General features: G+C 43.3%; 1 protein-coding gene across 1 annotated transcript in view; it reads right to left on the bottom strand.

Annotated features, from left to right (window-relative positions):
• crtac1b (cartilage acidic protein 1b) overlaps positions 1-19,246 on the bottom strand; it is a 341,954-nt gene that overhangs the window by 124,362 nt on the left and 198,346 nt on the right. The window contains exon 6 of the mRNA XM_068053120.1: positions 18,332-18,466. Coding sequence (XP_067909221.1) covers positions 18,332-18,466 — 135 coding nt within the window. The remainder of the gene's footprint in view (positions 1-18,331; positions 18,467-19,246) is intronic.

Raw genomic sequence — 19,246 nt, 5'->3', positions numbered from 1 at the left:
ATTTAACCATCCTGCCTATATCATCCTAAAGTCTACAATTATCCTCATCACTATCTACTATGTTGTCAAGTTTCGTTTCATCTACAAACTTTATAATGCTGCTCAAGTCTAGGTTGTTTATAAAAATTGGAAATAGTAATGCACCCAAAACTGACAAATGCTGGTTGAGAGCGAGAGATAAAGAGCATGAGGGCCACAGATAGAGAGAACCTTTCTGCTATTAGATCCTCCAATCGAAGCCACATAACTTGTGTCAATCGTAAATCAGTTTTGTCGATGGCCTCGATTCTGCTTAGGCCTGATAAGAGGTGGGAGAGACAATAACAAACATCAAAAGCTTGCGCTTATAAATAAGGAGGCTGACACTCAGCCTGCTCTTTGTGCAGCCTTCCAAATATGCTGACCCTACATTAGCACCAATCAACTCACCTTCAACAATCAAAGAAAGTTTCGGAAAGTTCCAGATTGGCCAAATTCACTTTACAGCAAAAGTCAATTTGGTTTCCTGAGTTTGTGGCAGTGTATGGAGCAATACATTACAACCAGACAGTCCAATTAATTCCTTGACACCCTGAATAGGAGAAAAATATACAGGAGAAGGTTTTCCTGCATCTAATACATTACACCTGAGAAAGATTTACTGTTTTTAATGGAGAGCTTTTTGTCTATCACAGCTTCCACCTTATACTTGGCATCCTTAATGTGTATTTTCTCTTTAAACACAGGTGTTACCATCTCTCAGCTACAATGGTGCTGGTCACTCCGGTCAGTGGTCTGGATGTCTGCCTTTAAGGCTGTGCTCCACTGTCCAATATCTAACTGTATGATGGTCTCACCCAATGGTGTAATAGCAAGACGGACCCTCTTGTGATCTGAAATGGGTATTCTGTTCTTTCACATGCACCCCCATGTCTGCCTTTCTAATCTTTTCATAGGTGGACCAAGAGAACACTTCGCAAGGGGAGGCCAGATATGAATAAATAAGCTGCTTTATTTCACAGACAGCAAGTGAACAAAGTTAAAGTCATACAAAAGATTCGGCAGATGCTGGAAACTTCAAGCAAAAACAGAAAATGCGGGAAATTCTCAACAGGTCAGGCAGCGTCTGTGGAGAGAGAAACAGAGTTAATGTTTCAAGTTGGTAACGGTTCAGGTTCTGATAAAAGGTCATCAACTGAAACGTTAACTCTGTTTCTCTCTCCAGAGATGCTGCCAGACCTGCTGAGTATTTCCAGCACTTTCTGTTTTTATTATTAAAGCTAAGGTAATGTTCAGACTCACTTAGTTCAATCAGTGCAACATATTTTATAATAATACAAAATAATGATGACGCCACATTTCACTGCATCAGTGGGTCACTTTGCATGACTTAAAGATAACAGGGCCAAACCTATTACGGCCCTTTTTCGAGACATGGAGTCATTTACGGCATAGAAGGAGGCCATTCGGCCCATCAAGTCTATGCCGGCTCTCTGCGGAACAATGCAGTCAGTCCCATTCCCCCGCTCGATCCTTGGAGCCCTGTAAGTACTTTTCCTTAAAGTGCCCATCCAACTTCCTCGCAAAGTCATTGATTGTCTCTGCTTCCACCACCCTTGTGGGCAGCGAGTTCCAAATCATTACCACTCGCTGCATAAAAAAGTTCTTCCACATATTCCCCCTACATCTCTTGCCCAAAACCTTGAATCTCTGTCCCCGAATCCTGGTGTCATCAGTTCATGGGAACAGTTTTTCCTTGTCTAACTTATCTAAATCTGTCATAATCTTGTACACCTCTACCAAATCTCCCCTCAAACTCCTTTGCTCCAGAGGGAACAACCCCAGCTTCTCCAACCTAACCTTGCAACTAAAATCCCCCATCCTTGGAACCTCATTTCAACCTTAGTTCCAACATGGACAGAAGAGCTGAACTCAAGAGGTGAGGTAAGAGTGACTGCCCTAAACATCAAGGCAGCATTTGACCGAGTAGGACATCAAGGAACCCAAGCAAAACTGGAGTCAATGGGAATCAGGGGGAAATCTCTCCACTGGTTGGAGTCATACCTAGTGCAAAGGAAGATGGATATGGTTGTTGGAAGTCAATCTTCTGAACTCCAGGACATCACTGCAGGTGTTCCTCAGGGTAGTGTCCTCGGCCCAAACATCTTCAGCTGCTTCATCAATGACCTTCCTTCAGTATTAAGATCAGAAGTGAGGATGTTCGCTGATGATTGCACAATGTTCAGCACCATTCACGACTCCTCAGATACTGAAGCAGTTGTGTAGAAATGCAGCAAGACTTGAACAATATCCAGGCTTGGGATGATAAGTGGCAAGTTACATTCGTGCCACACAAGTGTCAGAAAATGACCATCTCAAACAAGAGAAAATCTAACCATCTCCCTTTGATATTCAATGGCAATACCTTCGCTGAATCCCCCACTATCAACATCCTAGGGGCTACCATTGACCAGAAACTGAACTGGAGTAGCCATATAAATACTGTGGCTACAAGAGCAGGTCAGAGGCTGGGAATCCTGCAGTGAGGAACTCACCTCCTGACTCCCCAAAGCCTGTCCACCATCTACAAGGCACAAGTCAGCAGTGTGATGGAATACTCTCCACTTGCCTGGATGGGTGTAGCTCCAACAACACTCAAGAAGCTCGACACCATCCAGGACAAAGCAGCCTGCTTGATTGGCACACCATCCACAAACATTCACTCCCTCCACCACCGACGCACAGTGGCAGCAGTGTGTACCTTCTACAAGATGCACTGCAGTAATGCACCAAGGCTCCTTAGACAGCACCTTCCAAACCCATGACCTCTACCACCTAGAAGGACAAGGGCAGCAGATGCATGGGAACACCACCACCTGCAAGTTCCCCTCCAAGCCACACACCATCCTGACTTGGAACTATATCACCATTCCTTCACTGTCGCTGGGTCAAAGTCATGGAACTCCCTTTCTAACAGCACTGTGGGTGTACCTGCACCACATGGACTGCAGCGGCTCAAGAAGGCAGCTCACCACCACCTTCTCAAGGGCAATTAGGGATGGGCAATAAATGCTGGCCTAGCCAGCGACGCCCACAACCCAGGAACGAATAAAAAAAAAAAAATTCTGGTAAATCTCCTCTGCACCCTCTCAAGGACCTTCACATCCTTCCTCAAGTGTGGTGACCAGAACTGGACACAATACTCTCATTAGAGCCTAACCAGAGCTTTATAAAGGTACAGCATAACTTCCCTCCTTGTGTACTCTATGTCTCTATTTATGAAGCCCAAGATCCTATATGTTTTGCTAACCACTCTCTCAATATGTCCTGCCACCTTCAAAGATCGATGGACATGCACCCTCAAGTCCCTCTGTTCCTGTACATTCTTTAGAACTGTGCTATTATGTCTATATTGCTTCCCCCTATTCCTTCTGCCAAAATGCATCATCTCGCACCTGTCAGTATTAAATCCGTCTGCCACCTGTCTGCCTATTCTGCTAGCCTATCACCTTCTCTCGCAGGTGGTTTGTATCATCTTCACTGCTTGCCGCTCCTCCAAGTTTGGTATCATTAGCAAATTTTGAAATTCTACTCTGTATTCCAAGATTCAAGTCATTTATATATAGCAAAACAACAGTGGTCCTCGCACTGACTCTTGGGGAACACCACTGTCTACCATCCTCCAGTCTGAAAAACAACCATTTACCACGACTCACTGTTTTCTGTCCTTCAGCCATTTTTTAAATCCAATTGGACACTGACCTTCCTATTACATGAGCCTCTATTTTATTCACCAGCCTTTGATGTGGTACTTTGTCGAATGCTTTTTTAAAATCCAGATAGACAACATCCACCAAATTTCCTTCATCAATCTTCATCAAAAAGTTCAATTAGATTAGTCAAGTATGATCTGCCTTTTAAAAATCTGTGTTGGCTATCCTTAATTAACTCAAATGTCTCCAAGTGCCCGTTGCTGTTTGCCCTGATTATTGTTTCCAAAACCTTCCCAACCAATGATGTTAAACTAACTGCTCTGCAGTTGCTAGGACTGTCCATACACCCTTTCTTGAATAAGGGTGTCACATTTGCCACTCTCCAATCCTCTGGCACCTCCCCCGTATCTAGGGCAGATTGGAAGATTATGGCAAGCTCTTCCGCTAACTCCACCCCCACTTCCTTTAGCAACCTGGGATGCAAGCCATCTGGACCAGGCGACTTATCCATGCTAAGCATAGCCAGCCTTTTAAGTACCTCCTCCCTCTCAATTTTTACCCTGTCCATTACCTCTGCTCTCTCCACTTCTAACAATATTTTCTCAAAAACACTGATACAAAGTACTCATTAAATATTCTAGCTTTGCCCTGTGCCTCTGTTATTACCCTCTTTGTCCCTGATAGGCCCCACTCCACCTCTTACTACCCACTTAGTATTTACCTGCCAGTAGAAGATTTTTGGGTTCCCTTTTATGTTGACTGCCATTCTATTCTCATATTCTCTCCTTGCCATTCTTATTTTCCTCTTCACCTTCCCTCTCAACTTATTGTATTTGCCTGATTCTCACTTGAAGAATTTACCTGACATGCATCATTCACCCTCTTTTTTTGTTTCATCATAATCTCCATCTCCCTCATCATCCAAGAAGCCCTGTTTTTGGTTCCCCTACCTTTCGCCCTAGTTGGAATGTTCTTAGCCTGTACCTGAAGCATCCCCTCCTTAAAGATAACCCAATAACCCATTGTTCTGTTACAGTTTTTCCTGTCAGTCTTTGGTTGCGGTTTACCCTGGCTGGATCCCTTCTCATTGCATTGAAATTAGCCCTCTTCCAATCTAGCCGTTCTACCTTATATCGTTCCTTGCTTTTCTGCATTACGAGTCTGAACATTATGATACAATGATTACTTTTACCCAAGCGTTGCCTCACAGACACTTGGTCCACTTGGCCCACCTCATTTCCCAGCACCAGATCCAGCAATGCCTCCTTTCTAGTTGGACTGAGAACACACTGATCAAGGAAGTTCTCCTGAACACAATCCAGAAATTGCTCCCCCTCCTTTCCCTTCACTCTAACATGATCCCAACTTATATTTGGGTAATTAAAGTCCCCTAATATCACCACTCTATAGTTCTTGCACATCTTTGTGATTTCCTTGCAGATTTGCTCCTCTATCTTTCTCTCACTATTTGGAGACCCATAGAATACCCCTAGTGGCGTGATCTCAACTCTAAACAAATGTATGAGTGCAAAACTAATAGTGTGTTTGTTTAAACCAGGAGGACTGAGGTGAGCCCGAAATTTGGTCTGCGAAGGCTTCTATGGGATGAGCTAGAATATACAGCAACGAAACAAGCCATTCGACCCAACTAGTCCATTCTGGCATTAATGCTTCACTTGAGCCTCATCCAATCCTTCCTCATCTAACTCTATCAGAATAACCCTCTATTCCCTTCTCCTTCATGAACTTCTCTAGTTCCCCATAAATGTAGCTATTCCATTAGCCTCAGCCACTCCCTGTGGTAGCGAGATCCACATTCCCATCATTCTCTGAGTAATGAACTTTCTTCTGAATTCCCTATTCGATTTCTTGATGCCTATCTTATATTGATGGCCTCCAGTTATGCTCTTTGCCATGAGGGAAACATTCTCTCTGTGTCTACTCTATCAAAACCTTCCATGGGGAGATGGTGGCATAGTGGTAATATCACTAAACTAGGAGCCCAGGTTAATGCCAATGGGGATACAGGTTTTAATCTCACATGGCAACCGGTGGAATTTAAATTCAATTAGTTAATAAAAAAATCTGGAATTGAAAGCTGGTCTCAGTAATGGTGCCATGAAACTATCATCAATTGCCATAAAAACAATCTGGTTCCAGATAGGGAAGGAAATCTGCCATCCTTATCTGGTCTGGCCTACATGTGACTTCAAACCCACAGCAACGTGGTGGACTCTTAATTGACATCTGAAATGGCCTAGCAAGCGACTCAGTTGTCAAGGGCAATTAGGGATGGGCAACAAATGCTGGGCTTGCCAGATCTTCAGTCCCGGCAGTGCTACCAGGTGCGGGGGCCACTGCTGGGACTGCACCCAACATGAGCAGCCCTGAAAAAGTTATGGGATTTCGGGTCTCACCAGGGACAATCGGCTAGGCCCCGGCGAGGGGGGCAGGGTGGGGAGGTCCTCCAGTGGGGGTGGCTTTTGCTGCTGGGGTCTGCCCTCAGTGGGACACAAGGTGCCCGATCAGGAGGGCCTTTGCCACGAGCCCACAAGGAGGCCGCCAGCAGCGGCGGTGGGAGGAGGCCTTTAAGTGGCAATTAATTGGTCACTTATGGGCCTTAATTGGCCTGGGGTGGGCAAGCCATTTGCCACCTACCCCCACTGCTGATAAAATGGCAGTAGGGGTGGGTAAGCGATGGGAACAGCACTCTTCAATTCCCACTCAATTGTTCACCACCGCCCCCCCCACAACCCCCTGCTCCCAGGGGGGCATAAAATTCAGACCGTAGAATGACATAGAATGTACAGCAAAGAAACAGGCTATTTGACCCATCTAGTCCATGTCAGTGTTTATGCTGTACACGAGCCATCCATGGCATTATTCAAAGAGCGGTAGAGATCTACTGGTATCCTGGGCAACATGTATCCCTCAACCAACACCAACAAAGTAGATTAACTGGTCATTTACCTTATTTGCTGTCAGGGAGCTTGCTTGGTGCTAACTGGAGGCCATTTACTGCCTACATTACAACAGTGACCACACCTTTATGAGTAAGTTATTGGCTGTGAAGGGCTATGGTCTCTCCGTGGACATGCAAGGCTCAATATAAGTACAAGTTATAACCTTATTTAGAGCTTCCTTTACTCCACCTCAACAGGAAGAACTTGCATTTATATAGCACCTTTAACGTAATAAGACATCCCAAAGCACTTCACAGGAGCCTTTTCATGGAAAATCTGGCACTGAGCCACATGAGGAGATATTAGGACAAATGGCCAAAAGCTTAGTCAAAGAGAATCATAGAATGGTTACAGCACAGAAGGAGGCCATTCAGCCCATCATGTCCATTCCAGCTCTTTGCAAGAGCAACTCAGCTAGTCCCGCTCCTCCTCCCTTTTCCTCGTAGTCCTGCAAATGTTATTCCCTCAACTGCTTATCCAATTCCCCTTTGAAAGCCACTATTAAATCTGCTTCCATTACAATCCCAGGCAGTGCATTCCAGATCCTTACCACTCGCTGCATAAAAAGTTTTTTCCTTCTGTCGCCTCTGGTTCATTTGCCAATCACCTGAAATCAGTGTACTCTGGTTCTCGACCTGTCTGCCAATGGGAACAGTTTCTCCCTTTCTACTCTGTCCAGACCCCTCATGATTTTTAACATCTCTATCAAATCTCCTCTCAACCTTCTTTGCTATAAGGAGAACAGCCCCAGCTTCTCCAATCTATCCACGTAATCTATCCCTGGAACCATTCTCGTAAATCTTTTCTGCACCCTCTCTAATGCCTTCTCACCCTTCCTAAAGTATGGTGCCCAGAATTGGACACATTACTCTCGTTGAGGCCGGACCAGTGTTTTATAAAGGTTCATCATAACTTCCTTGTTTTTGTACTCTTTGCCTCTATTTATCTTTTTTTTTCTTTTGGGCCTCCTTATCTCGAGAGACAATGGATACGCGCCTGGAGGTGGTCACCTCTATTTATAAAGCCCAGGATTCCATATGCTTTATCATCACTTTCTCAGCCTGCCCTGCTACCTTCAATGCTTTGTGCACATATACCCCCAGGCCCCTCTGCTCCTGCACCCCCTTTAGAATTGTATCCTTTATTTTATATTGCCTCTCATTATTCTTCCTACCAAAATCTACCACTTCACACTTCTCTGCATTAAATTTCATCTGCCACGTGTCCGCCCATTCCACCAGCCTGTCTATGTCCTCTTGTAGTTTATCACTATCCTCCTTACAGTTCACAACACTTCCAAGCTTTGTGTTACCTACAAATTTTGAAATTGTGCCCTGTACACCCAAGTCTAGGTCATTAATATATATCAAGAAAAGCAGTGGTCCCAACACCAACCCCTGGGGAACCCCACTATATACCTTTCTCCAGTCCAAAAAAACAACCATTCTCCACTATTCTCTGTTTCTTATTACTCAGCCAACTTCATATCCATGCTGCCACTGTCCCTTTTATACCATGGGCTTCAACTTTGTTGCCATGTCTATTATGTGGCAGTTTATCAAATGCCTTTTGGAAGTCTAATATTCTCTTTAACAATTACAGCTACCCCTCCTCCTTTCTTTCCTTCCATATCTTTCCCGAACACCTTGTATCCAGGAATATTTAGACCATTATATTTTTGAGCCAGAAAGGGGTAGGTTTTAAGGAGCATCTTAAAGGAGGAGAGAGAGGTGGAGAGCCAGAGAGATTTAGGGAGCAACGCAGTGCCTTGACAAAAATTCACAACACAGGTAACGGGCAGAGTCAAACTCAAGGTTTCCCACAAAGTACGTGCTCACAATTACACTGCACGTGTGGGTTACATAAGAATATAAGAAATAGGAGCAGGAGTAGACCATACAGCCCTCGAGTGTGCTCTGCCATGCAATCATGGGTGAATTTCTATCTCAAGTCCACTTTCCCGCCCTATCCCCATATGCCTTGATTCCCTTAGTGTCCAAAAATCTATCCATCTCAGTCTTGAATATACTCAGTGACTGAGCATCCACAGCTCTCTGGGGTAGAGAATTCCAAAGATTCACAACCCTGTAAGTGAAGAAATTCCTCCTCATTTCAGTCCTAAATGGCCAACTGCTTATCCCGAGACTGTGATCCCTAGTCTAGACTCTCCAGCCAGAGGAATCAGCCACACAGCATCTACCAACTGAGTATCAAACAACGGGAAGCTTTGTGCTGTGGCCGCTATCTCCTCGTGACAAAAGATCCCATTTCATTCAGAACCCTGCCAGGCAGCAGACAAGCAAGACTTTCAATTCCAATCAGCCCCATAACAAATTGAAAATTAAAGGCTCCACGAGTGAGCCTTTTATACATATTTTATATTCCCACAGTGGGATACTGAAACAAACTATAACATTTTATTGAAAGAGCTGTTTAGGTGTCAGCAGCAGTTTTATGACATCTATATTAAGCTTAAAAAATACTGAAAATAAACCAGCGAACGTGTCTTCCCCTCTTGCTCCATCTCTGCTGCTTGCATTACTTCAATCATACTTTATAGGGTAGAGTTTACGAGGGTCTGTGAGGTCTTGCACACAACCATTGGAGATTGCAAAAGATTTTCACAACCATTTTTTCCTGAGTCTCCTGAACTCCATGATCCATTCCAGTTCCCAAAACTAGGAAAAGCATGAGGAAGTTCAGGAAACAACAGCAAGAAAAGTAGCAGGCAGCAAGTATCTCTTATTCTCGATATAGAAACCACCCGATCCAGCCTGTAACTCACTCCCGGGTATCCATTATTCTATATATAAACCCTTCCAAAACACCTCAATTAGATTCCAGTCTGTAACTCACTCCCAGGTATCTGTTATTCTATATATAAACCACCCAAACCCGTCAATTAGATTCCAGCCTGTAACTCACTCCCGGGTATCTGTTATTCTATATATAAACCACCCAAACCCGTCAATTAGATTCCTGCCTGTAACTCACTATCGGGTTTCTGTTATTCTATGTATAAACCCCCAAACCCCTCGATTAGATTCCAGCCTATAACTCACTCTCAGATATCTGTTATTCTATATATAAACCGCCCTAACCCCTCAATTAGATTCCAGCCTGTAACTCACTCTCAGGTATCTGTTATTCTATGTATAAACCCCCAAACCCCTCGATTAGATTCCAATCTGTAACTCACTCCCAGGTATCTGTTATTCTATATATAAACCACCCTAACCCCTCCATTAGATTCCAGTCTGTAACTCACTCTCAGGTATCTGTTATTCTATGTATAAACCCCCAAACCCCTCAATTAGATTCCAGCCTGTAACTCACTCTCAGGTATCTGTTATTCTATGTATAAACCCCCAAACCCCTCGATTAGATTCCAATCTGTAACTCACTCCCAGGTATCTGTTATTCTATATATAAACCACCCTAACCCCTCCATTAGATTCCAGTCTGTAACTCACTCTCAGGTATCTGTTATTCTATGTATAAACCCCCAAACCCCTCGATTAGATTCCAGTCTGTAACTCACTCCCAGGTATCTGTTATTCTATATATAAACCACCCTAACCCCGCAATTAGATTCCAGCCTGTAACTCACTCCCAGGTATCTGTTATTCTATATATAAACCACCCTAACCCCTCCATTAGATTCCAGTCTGTAACTCACTCTCAGGTATCTGTTATTCTATGTATAAACCCCCAAACCCCTCGATTAGATTCCAGTCTGTAACTCACTCCCAGGTATCTGTTATTCTATATATAAACCACCCGAACCCCTCGATTAGATTCCAGTCTGTAACTCACTCCCAGGTATCTGTTATTCTATATATAAACCACCCTAACCCCTCGATTAGATTCCAGTCTGTAACTCACTCCCAGGTATCTGTTATTCTATATATAAACCACCCTAACCCCTCGATTAGATTCCAGTCTGTAACTCACTCCCAGGTATCTGTTATTCTATATATAAACCACCCTAACCCCTCGATTAGATTCCAGTCTGTAACTCACTCCCAGGTATCTGTTATTCTATATATAAACCACCCTAACCCCTCGATTAGATTCCAGTCTGTAACTCACTCCCAGGTATCTGTTATTCTATATATAAACCACCCTAACCCCTCGATTAGATTCCAGTCTGTAACTCACTCTCAGGTATCTGTTATTCTATGTATAAACCCCCAAACCCCTCGATTAGATTCCAATCTGTAACTCACTCCCAGGTATCTGTTATTCTATATATAAACCACCCTAACCCCTCCATTAGATTCCAGTCTGTAACTCACTCTCAGGTATCTGTTATTCTATGTATAAACCCCCAAACCCCTCGATTAGATTCCAGTCTGTAACTCACTCCCAGGTATCTGTTATTCTATATATAAACCACCCGAACCCCTCGATTAGATTCCAGTCTGTAACTCACTCCCAGGTATCTGTTATTCTATATATAAACCACCCTAACCCCTCGATTAGATTCCAGTCTGTAACTCACTCCCAGGTATCTGTTATTCTATATATAAACCACCCTAACCCCTCGATTAGATTCCAGTCTGTAACTCACTCTCAGGTATCTGTTATTCTATATATAAACCACCCTAACCCCTCGATTAGATTCCAGTCTGTAACTCACTCCCAGGTATCTGTTATTCTATATATAAACCACCCTAACCCCTCGATTAGATTCCAGTCTGTAACTCACTCCCAGGTATCTGTTATTCTATATATAAACCCCCCAAACCCCTCGATTAGATTCCAGTCTGTAACTCACTCCCGGGTATCTGTTATTCTATATATAAACCACCCTAACCCCTCGATTAGATTCCAATCTGTAACTCACTCCCAGGTATCTGTTATTCTATATATAAACCACCCTAACCCCTCGATTAGATTCCAGTCTGTAACTCACTCCCAGGTATCTGTTATTCTATATATAAACCCCCCAAACCCCTCGATTAGATTCCAGTCTGTAACTCACTCCCGGGTATCTGTTATTCTATATATAAACCACCCTAACCCCTCGATTAGATTCCAATCTGTAACTCACACCCAGGTATCCGTTATTCTATATATAAACCACCCTAACCCCTCGATTAGATTCCAGCCTGTAACTCACTCCCAGGTATCTGTTATTCTATATATAAACCACCCTAACCCCTCGATTAGATTCCAGTCTGTAACTCACACCCAGGTATCCGTTATTCTATATATAAACCATCCGAATACTTCAATTAGATTCCAGCCTGTAACTCACTCTTGGGTATCCATTATTTTATGTATGAACGTTCTTAATATGAACCATCTGAAACCATTTTTATCATTATTTTTTCCCTCCCTCAAGAACTCCCAGTCCTGTGCTCGTCTTTGAACTGAACATCTGGATTTGCTTCACATCAGACTCTCCTCAATCTCGATGCTTGCACCTCTCCCCATGTAATCGCTGGGATGGACAATGAAACTGTCTTGGACACCTGCCTACTTTCATTCAACTACACCAGAGTGCTGAGAATCAGCCACCTATATTTGACTTCATGTAGAAACCTCAAACGTACATAAGGCGAACATATGAACAGGGTGAGGCCATTCGGCCCCTCAAGCCCATTCCGCCATTCAGTTAGATCATGGCTGATCTGTACCTCCACTCCATTCACCCGCCTTAATCCCACATCCCTTGATACCCTTACCTAAGAAAAATCTCAGTCTTCAGAACCGCAATTGATCCCCCCAGCAACCACAGCCTCTAGGGGGAGAAGATTACAGATTTTTACTATCCTTTGTGTTAAGAAGTGCTTTCCAATTCCTCTCCTGAATGGCCTTGTTTTAATTTTACAATTGTGCCCCCTTGTTCTGGATTCCCCCCTACCAGAGGAAACAGTTTCCCGGCAACTACCCTATTAAAATCTTAATACATTTTAAGCACATCAACCCTAAATCTTCTATACACAAGTGTAATTTATGAAAACATCAGAACCACTTAGCTACCCTAGTCTACCTTCAGCCTGTGGCAGACTAAATTTGTTCATTTTGTGCTTTTCCTCAATTTAAAAAAAAACAAACTCAGCGACTGTGCAGGGTCATCATTTCAATTCTACATGGGGTGCCATTTATCAGTTGTAAGCTCTAGGAGTTAATGATCTTTAAATTACGGCATGAACCAATCTAATGTTCAGGGAGTTTGGCTCTACTGTAGAAAAGTCCCTGAACAGGGCTCGTTTTCTGCAACAGAAACCTCGGCTGAATCTTCCTAAAACATTATACTTGTCAATAATGTATAAATCCCTTCTTGCATTCTTCATCTTTCTAATTACATGCTGTGCTGTACTTCAGAATAGAGAAGTGGGGAATAAGAGGCTGTTGCACATAGTGCAAAAAAAACACAGTGTTTTTTAGGGAATAAGCAGTAACAGATGGCTACTAATGAAGTGTTGAAATGTGATTAAAGAAGAGAGGAGCAAAATCAGACATCTGCTCTCCAAAAAACCCACTGGCTGATTGGTACACAAATCATGTCAGTCGAAGGTCAGAGGGAGCAGCTCCACCCTTCACTCCGTTTCTTCATTTAATCAAAACTCAAGAGGAGGAGGTGTTGATGGAATTGCTGCACAGTAAATGATGCTTGAGTGGGTGACTTACAGAGAGATATCGCTAGGCTGTTGGCTCAAAGCCAGGTGATTAAGGCACTGAGGTCCTGTTATTCGCTTTGTAAGAAATGGATGGTTTCTCTTAGGCAGGCCATTGATAGACTATGTCAATGAGTTGAACTGACAGTGCCTGATTTTGCTCCTGAGCTTTGTCGAAAGGAGCACTGCGCACTCATTAGGGTCTTCAATCTATCCTCAGAATGTTTTGCAGCTTTCACTGTGCTGTACTTCACAATGTATTTTGACTAATTTTAGAACTGATATACAGGAAAACTAGTTTATATGAAGGTCCGAGACCCTCACCTGAGGATATTACCTTCGTTGAAAAAAGCAGGAGAGATGATCAGTCAAGAATTAGTGATGAGATACAGCAACATTTGAGTTTCGAAAGCTTACATATTGTATGAAGAAAGGGAAACTGGGAGAGGCCAGGAGCTCTACGGCCCTGAGGAGAGCTTGAGTTTGAGTAGGACATTGCATAGAATTACATAGAATTTACAGCACAGGCCATTCAGCCCAGCTGGTATATGCTGGTGCTTCCTCCTACCCTAGACACAAGGACAAGAGAGCGAGAAAGGAAAATCAGAGGGTGGATAGAGAAAAAAGTTCAATATCAGAAGACAAGCAATTCAGGCCATCCAGCTCACCCTGACATCTTCATTCAATCTCTTGTCCTTCCTTTCCCTGCTGCGAGTGTGGCCTCCTTGTATTTATTGATTTAAGAATCTGTGCATTTCCTTTTTGAATGCTTTCATGAATTCCTTATTAGGAGGACGGTACAGCAATAAATTCTGCAACAGGTCGATCGCACTGCTCAGTGAGTCTTAATGGGAAGATACTTCAACTGCAAATTCATGCGGTTATGCACTGCAGCTTGAAGTGACGTTTGACGAATCAAATTCCAGCAAGCTATATACCATCATCACTGAATAGTTACTTCCTTATCACCCTACACCAGTTCCAATGTAAATTCCAGGTCCTGAATGCAAGACCTTGTTGAAAATTCCATCCTTTCGTTAAAATTTACAGTGGCATGGGCCAAATGGATTGTGATGATCTTTCCCAGTCTTGCACAGTCCTACATTCCTACATAAACCAAGGAGCCACTGCCAGTCAAAGATCCTAACTGAAGGCACTACTTGAAGAAGTGCACAGAGTTCTCCTGGTGTTCTGTACAATGTTCCGCTCTCAACCAGAACCACCAGAACATTTAAGCATCTGGTTATTCATTTCATTGCTGTTTGTTTGCACCTTGTGTCTACAAGTTGGCTCCCATATTTGTCTCCATGACAACAATGGTGCTTCAAAGTGATGTATGTATGGCCCTTTTAGATGTTTCGAAGAGGTGTGATAAAGTGTTTTATCAGTTACAAGTGCAATAAGATGTTATGTTAATTCAAGTAGAAAGTTAAGCAGATATTTTTGGTTGAGCTGTTTAGGATTTTGAAAGCAACTGATATTGTAGAATAGATAGAGAAACTATTTCTGCTGGTGGGGGAGTCTAGGACAGGAGGACGTAACCTTAAAATCAGAGCCAGGCCATTCAGGAGAGAAGCTAGGAAGCACTTCTTCCTGCAAAGGGTGGTAGAAGTGTGGAGGTCTCTCCCACAAAGAGCAGTAGATGCTGGCTCAATAATTTTACATCTAAAACTGATAGATTTTTGACTAGTCGAGGGTATTAAGGGATATGGAGCCAAGGCAGCTGGATGGAGTTAGGATACAGATAAGCCATGATTTTATTGAATGATAGAACAGCCTCGAGGGGCTCAATAGCCTCCTCCTGTTCCTATGTGCTTGCGTCTTTCTTTCTTAAAAGGAGTCGGTGTGAAGTGAACTTTTGATATTGCCTAGGTAGTCTTAAGAACCTTTTTTGAAGGTTTCACCATTTGCAGTGGTATTTTTAATAACTTTATAAAATAAGGGTCGCGAAGAAGACGTTTGGTCCAATTGGCTCACGCCTTCCACAGATTATCCATCTTGTTGTAGGTCTACGTTACTCATTTAATCTCTTGAAAGTTCTGCAAATATTGTCATTGGTTCCCCAAAAGTAATCAAGCAAAATTTGAGAACATCCAACCCATCCCACATCTTCACTACAGACAGGCTGCTTTCCTTGGATGATACCTTCCTTGCTCCTAGCAGTTTAGGAGTTATGGTGTTCTGTGGATTTCGTCACTATCTCCAACATTCCCTGTAAATTGCAATCCCACTCTCAAACAGATACTTAAAGAAAGAAAGCCTTTCACACCCTCAGGAAGCCAATGAAGTACAGTTGAAGTGTAGTCACTATTGTAATGTAGGAACTGCAGCAGCCAATTTACGCACAATAAGCTCCCACAAACAACAATGGGATAACGGCCACATAATCCACTTTAGTGATGTTGCTTGAGAGATAAATATTGTCGGGGAGAATTACCCTGCTTTTCTTCCAAAAAGTCCCATGGTATTCTTTACAGCCACTTGGCAGGGCAGACGGAGCCGAGGTTTAGCATCTGATCATCTCTGACAATGCAGCACCCCCTCAGTACTGCACTGGGAGTGTCAGCCTAGAATATGTGCTCAAGTCTCTGGAGTGGGACTTGAACCCTTGACATTCTAGCTAAGAGGCGAGAGTGCTAACAAAAGGCTGCCTCGGTATTTCCATTATTTTCTCTGCTTATGTCATTAAGTATCAGGTCACCCTGGCAACTGAGGATCATTTCCATTACGGCCACAGTGTATAGCTTTATATAAAGAAATGCAGTTATGACAGAGGAAATCTTGTCTGTTTATCGCTACATTCCAGAATGCTCTGACATCCTTTGTACATACGGAGCCGGAAAACATTGCGCCATAGTTTAGACATACACCATCTGGCATGAATAGAATCAGCCCAAGGCGAGAAGGATGACTTTTTCTGACATTTGAATTGTTATACTGAGTTTTACAGTACAATGCCATGCTAACTAATACTCACACCAGTCACTACTAAGTGACACTGGGAATGTTTGGGATGCAGTTTCTGATCCCATCAAGTCCCCAGATGGCAGTTGGTTCGTACTTACATCATCCCAGGAGAACAAACGAGCAGACTAATTGGAGATTGGTGCCAATATATGACATGGCTGGCAGACAGAAAGGTCTCTAAGCTGACATAGATCAGAGCAGAGTGCAGGCATATTACTTAAATGAAATCTTAATATTTATGAAGTGTTTGAGTGGATCCGTATAATTAATATACGTACAAGTTATTGCAAACAGCTGTACGGGGTGGGCTCAGGCTGTAAGAAACAACCCAGCATGGTACAGGGCTGAGGAATTAACTCACCTCTGGGGGCGGAGGCTCATCGCACTTTGTTTTCCAGGAAAATTTGGGCTACTCGGGAAAATATGGGGAAAGAAATCGCCGTCAAATTGAACCTAGTGAGGATCACGGACTAATTGTCCAGCAGGGACACCATGATCCAAAATCAATCAAATGCCAACTCTGCACTTAAGACTTAATTTTGTATTCACACACACATCGTTATTGCATTTAGATATTTCAAAGCACTTTGCGCCTTGAATTGTTTTTTTTTTGCAGTCCGGTCTCTCTTGTTACTTAGGTGAACGCACTATATATTAAGTTGGAAATGGCCCCCTTTTGCCTTTAGTTTTGATCATGCCAAAATAAGGGAGCTATTTAAGGCTGAAAAAGTGGTTTAACCATAGAGTTATAGAGTCCCCACAGCACAGATGGAGGCCATTCGGCCCATTGAGTCCATGCTGACTCTCTGTCGAGCAATCCAGTCAGTCCCATTGCCCCGCTCTATCCCCGTAGTCCTGCAAGTTTATTTCTCTCGAGTGCCCATCCAGTCTTCTTTTGAAATCTGAGATGTACCACCCAGTTTAGTTGAGGAGTTAATGATGCCCACCTGTCTTACATCAACCAGTTTGACCCATATTAACACTTACACTAACAGCCTCCCATCATCTGCGGGAAGCAGAAATTGGTCCTTGTTGCTCCCATTTTATGGGTGTAAAACTGGTGGAATTAGGGAGAATTTCGGGAACCAGCAACTCTTGCCCAAAGGAAGCTGGAAAAACATCTGGCCTAATATGGGCAGCTGCCTAATATGTAAACGTGAGGCCTACTGACTGTTCTACAACCCCTCTAGCAAATTTGATAATGATGAACAGAGGTAGAGCTGGAGCTGGAGTTGGAGCAGGAATAGGAGCCAGGCCTGTTTTGCTCAGGATCATCCCTGTGGAGCCAACAGGAGTACATATACTCCACCAGACCTATAATACCCTCGCATAGGCACTCCCAACTTTGAGGCTGCCGCAACTTTCCTTCGGGGTGCTGTCAGTGAGGCAAGCTGCCCAACTCTCATCCATTTCAGACCTAAAAGTAGCCCCAAAAGAATTCCCACTCCTGCGAATTTATTAATTTTACTCTATTTAATTTTTAATGTGTATCTTGGTATGTTTTGTAAGTAGCTTTGTCTGCTATTTCCAAATGCTATCAAAGTAGAGAACTTGCATTTATATAGTGCCTTTCATGACCTCAGGACATGGCAAAGTGCTCCACCGCCAATGAAGTTCTTTTGAAATGCGGTCACTGTCGTAATGTAGGAAATGGGGCAGCCAATTTGCACACAGCAACCTCCCACAAACAGCAATCAGATAATGACCAGATAATCTATTTTAATGATGCTGGTTGAGTGTAAAATATTAGTCAGGACACCAGAGAAAACACCACTGCTCTTCTTCGATTAGTTCCATGGGATTTTTCAAGCCCACCTAAGAGGGCAGATGGGGCTTCAGTTTAACATCTTATTTGAAAGACAACACCTCTGACAGTGCAGCACTCCCTCAGTACTGGCACTGGGAGTGTCAACCGAGAATTTGTACACAAATCTCTGGAGTGGACCCAAACCCACAACCTTCTGACTCATTGCTGACACCATGATAGTCGATGTGGTGTCTTGAGTATTGATTGGACTCCTCTTTTTTTAAAACTATCCCTTTCTCAGTTCTTTCAATGTGAATTTGTCAATTCACTTACCGGCCTGGGCTGCTATATCTGTGAAGGTGCCATCTCCATTGTTCTTGAACAGGAAGTTAGGCCCGTTCTCATTGTCGCAGAATATGTCGGAGCTGCCGGAGCTCACGATGGGGCCAACAACGACTCCACGGCCACCTGGAACAGAGAGGAAAGAGATAAAACACAGACGGCTAAATGGGAGCGTCAACTGTTTACTGAGAAACCACTGCTGTAACTGGGTGCAGTTGCAAATCAAACTCAACATGCACACTTTCTCGGATAAGGTGCTTCACCATGTCCGGAACACTAGAACCAGAGGGCCTGCACTTGAAGAGGGGCTACATTCAAAACTGATCTGTGGGAAACATATTTCAGTGAACGAGTGGTCAATCCGTCAAACAGGCTGCCGAGGGAGATGGTTGAAGCAGATAATATTGATTCATTAAAATGCACATTAGATTTCTTTCAGAAAATAACATTTTGGGATACATTATCTGATTAATTTGAGATGTGACGTGTGGTAAGTGCAGCGATGCTTGAGAGGAACGGGGGACTTTGGACCTCTGGTTCCCAAAGCTCTCCATCACTGGGCGTTTTCCTCACCTCATGTCTGGGCCTGTTGTAGACTTATTGATAGAGATTGATTGCTGTGATTAGTCAATAACTCCATTATCATTGTATCATGAGATTATCAGGTGAGTAAAAGGCAAACTAGATGGACCTTGGTCCTTTAACATCTAGCAATCCCTATGTTCTAGTATGATCAGTCACATTATAGTGGCTGATGTTGATTGTTGTATGCAGAGAATTTCCAGTTTTGGTTGATTGAGGATGTGAAGCAGGAAGCAGAAACCAAAAGCCAGGCTCTTTCTTATAAAGAGGGAGATGAAAATCAGAGGGCCAGGCACCCTGCTTTGCCAACCTAGCTCATTATAG

Source organism: Heterodontus francisci, chromosome 20 (genome assembly GCF_036365525.1).
Source record: "Heterodontus francisci isolate sHetFra1 chromosome 20, sHetFra1.hap1, whole genome shotgun sequence".
Lineage (NCBI taxonomy): Eukaryota > Metazoa > Chordata > Chondrichthyes > Heterodontiformes > Heterodontidae > Heterodontus > Heterodontus francisci.
Note: the sequence above shows the minus strand (reverse complement) of the source record. Positions and strands in the feature narration are given on the sequence as shown.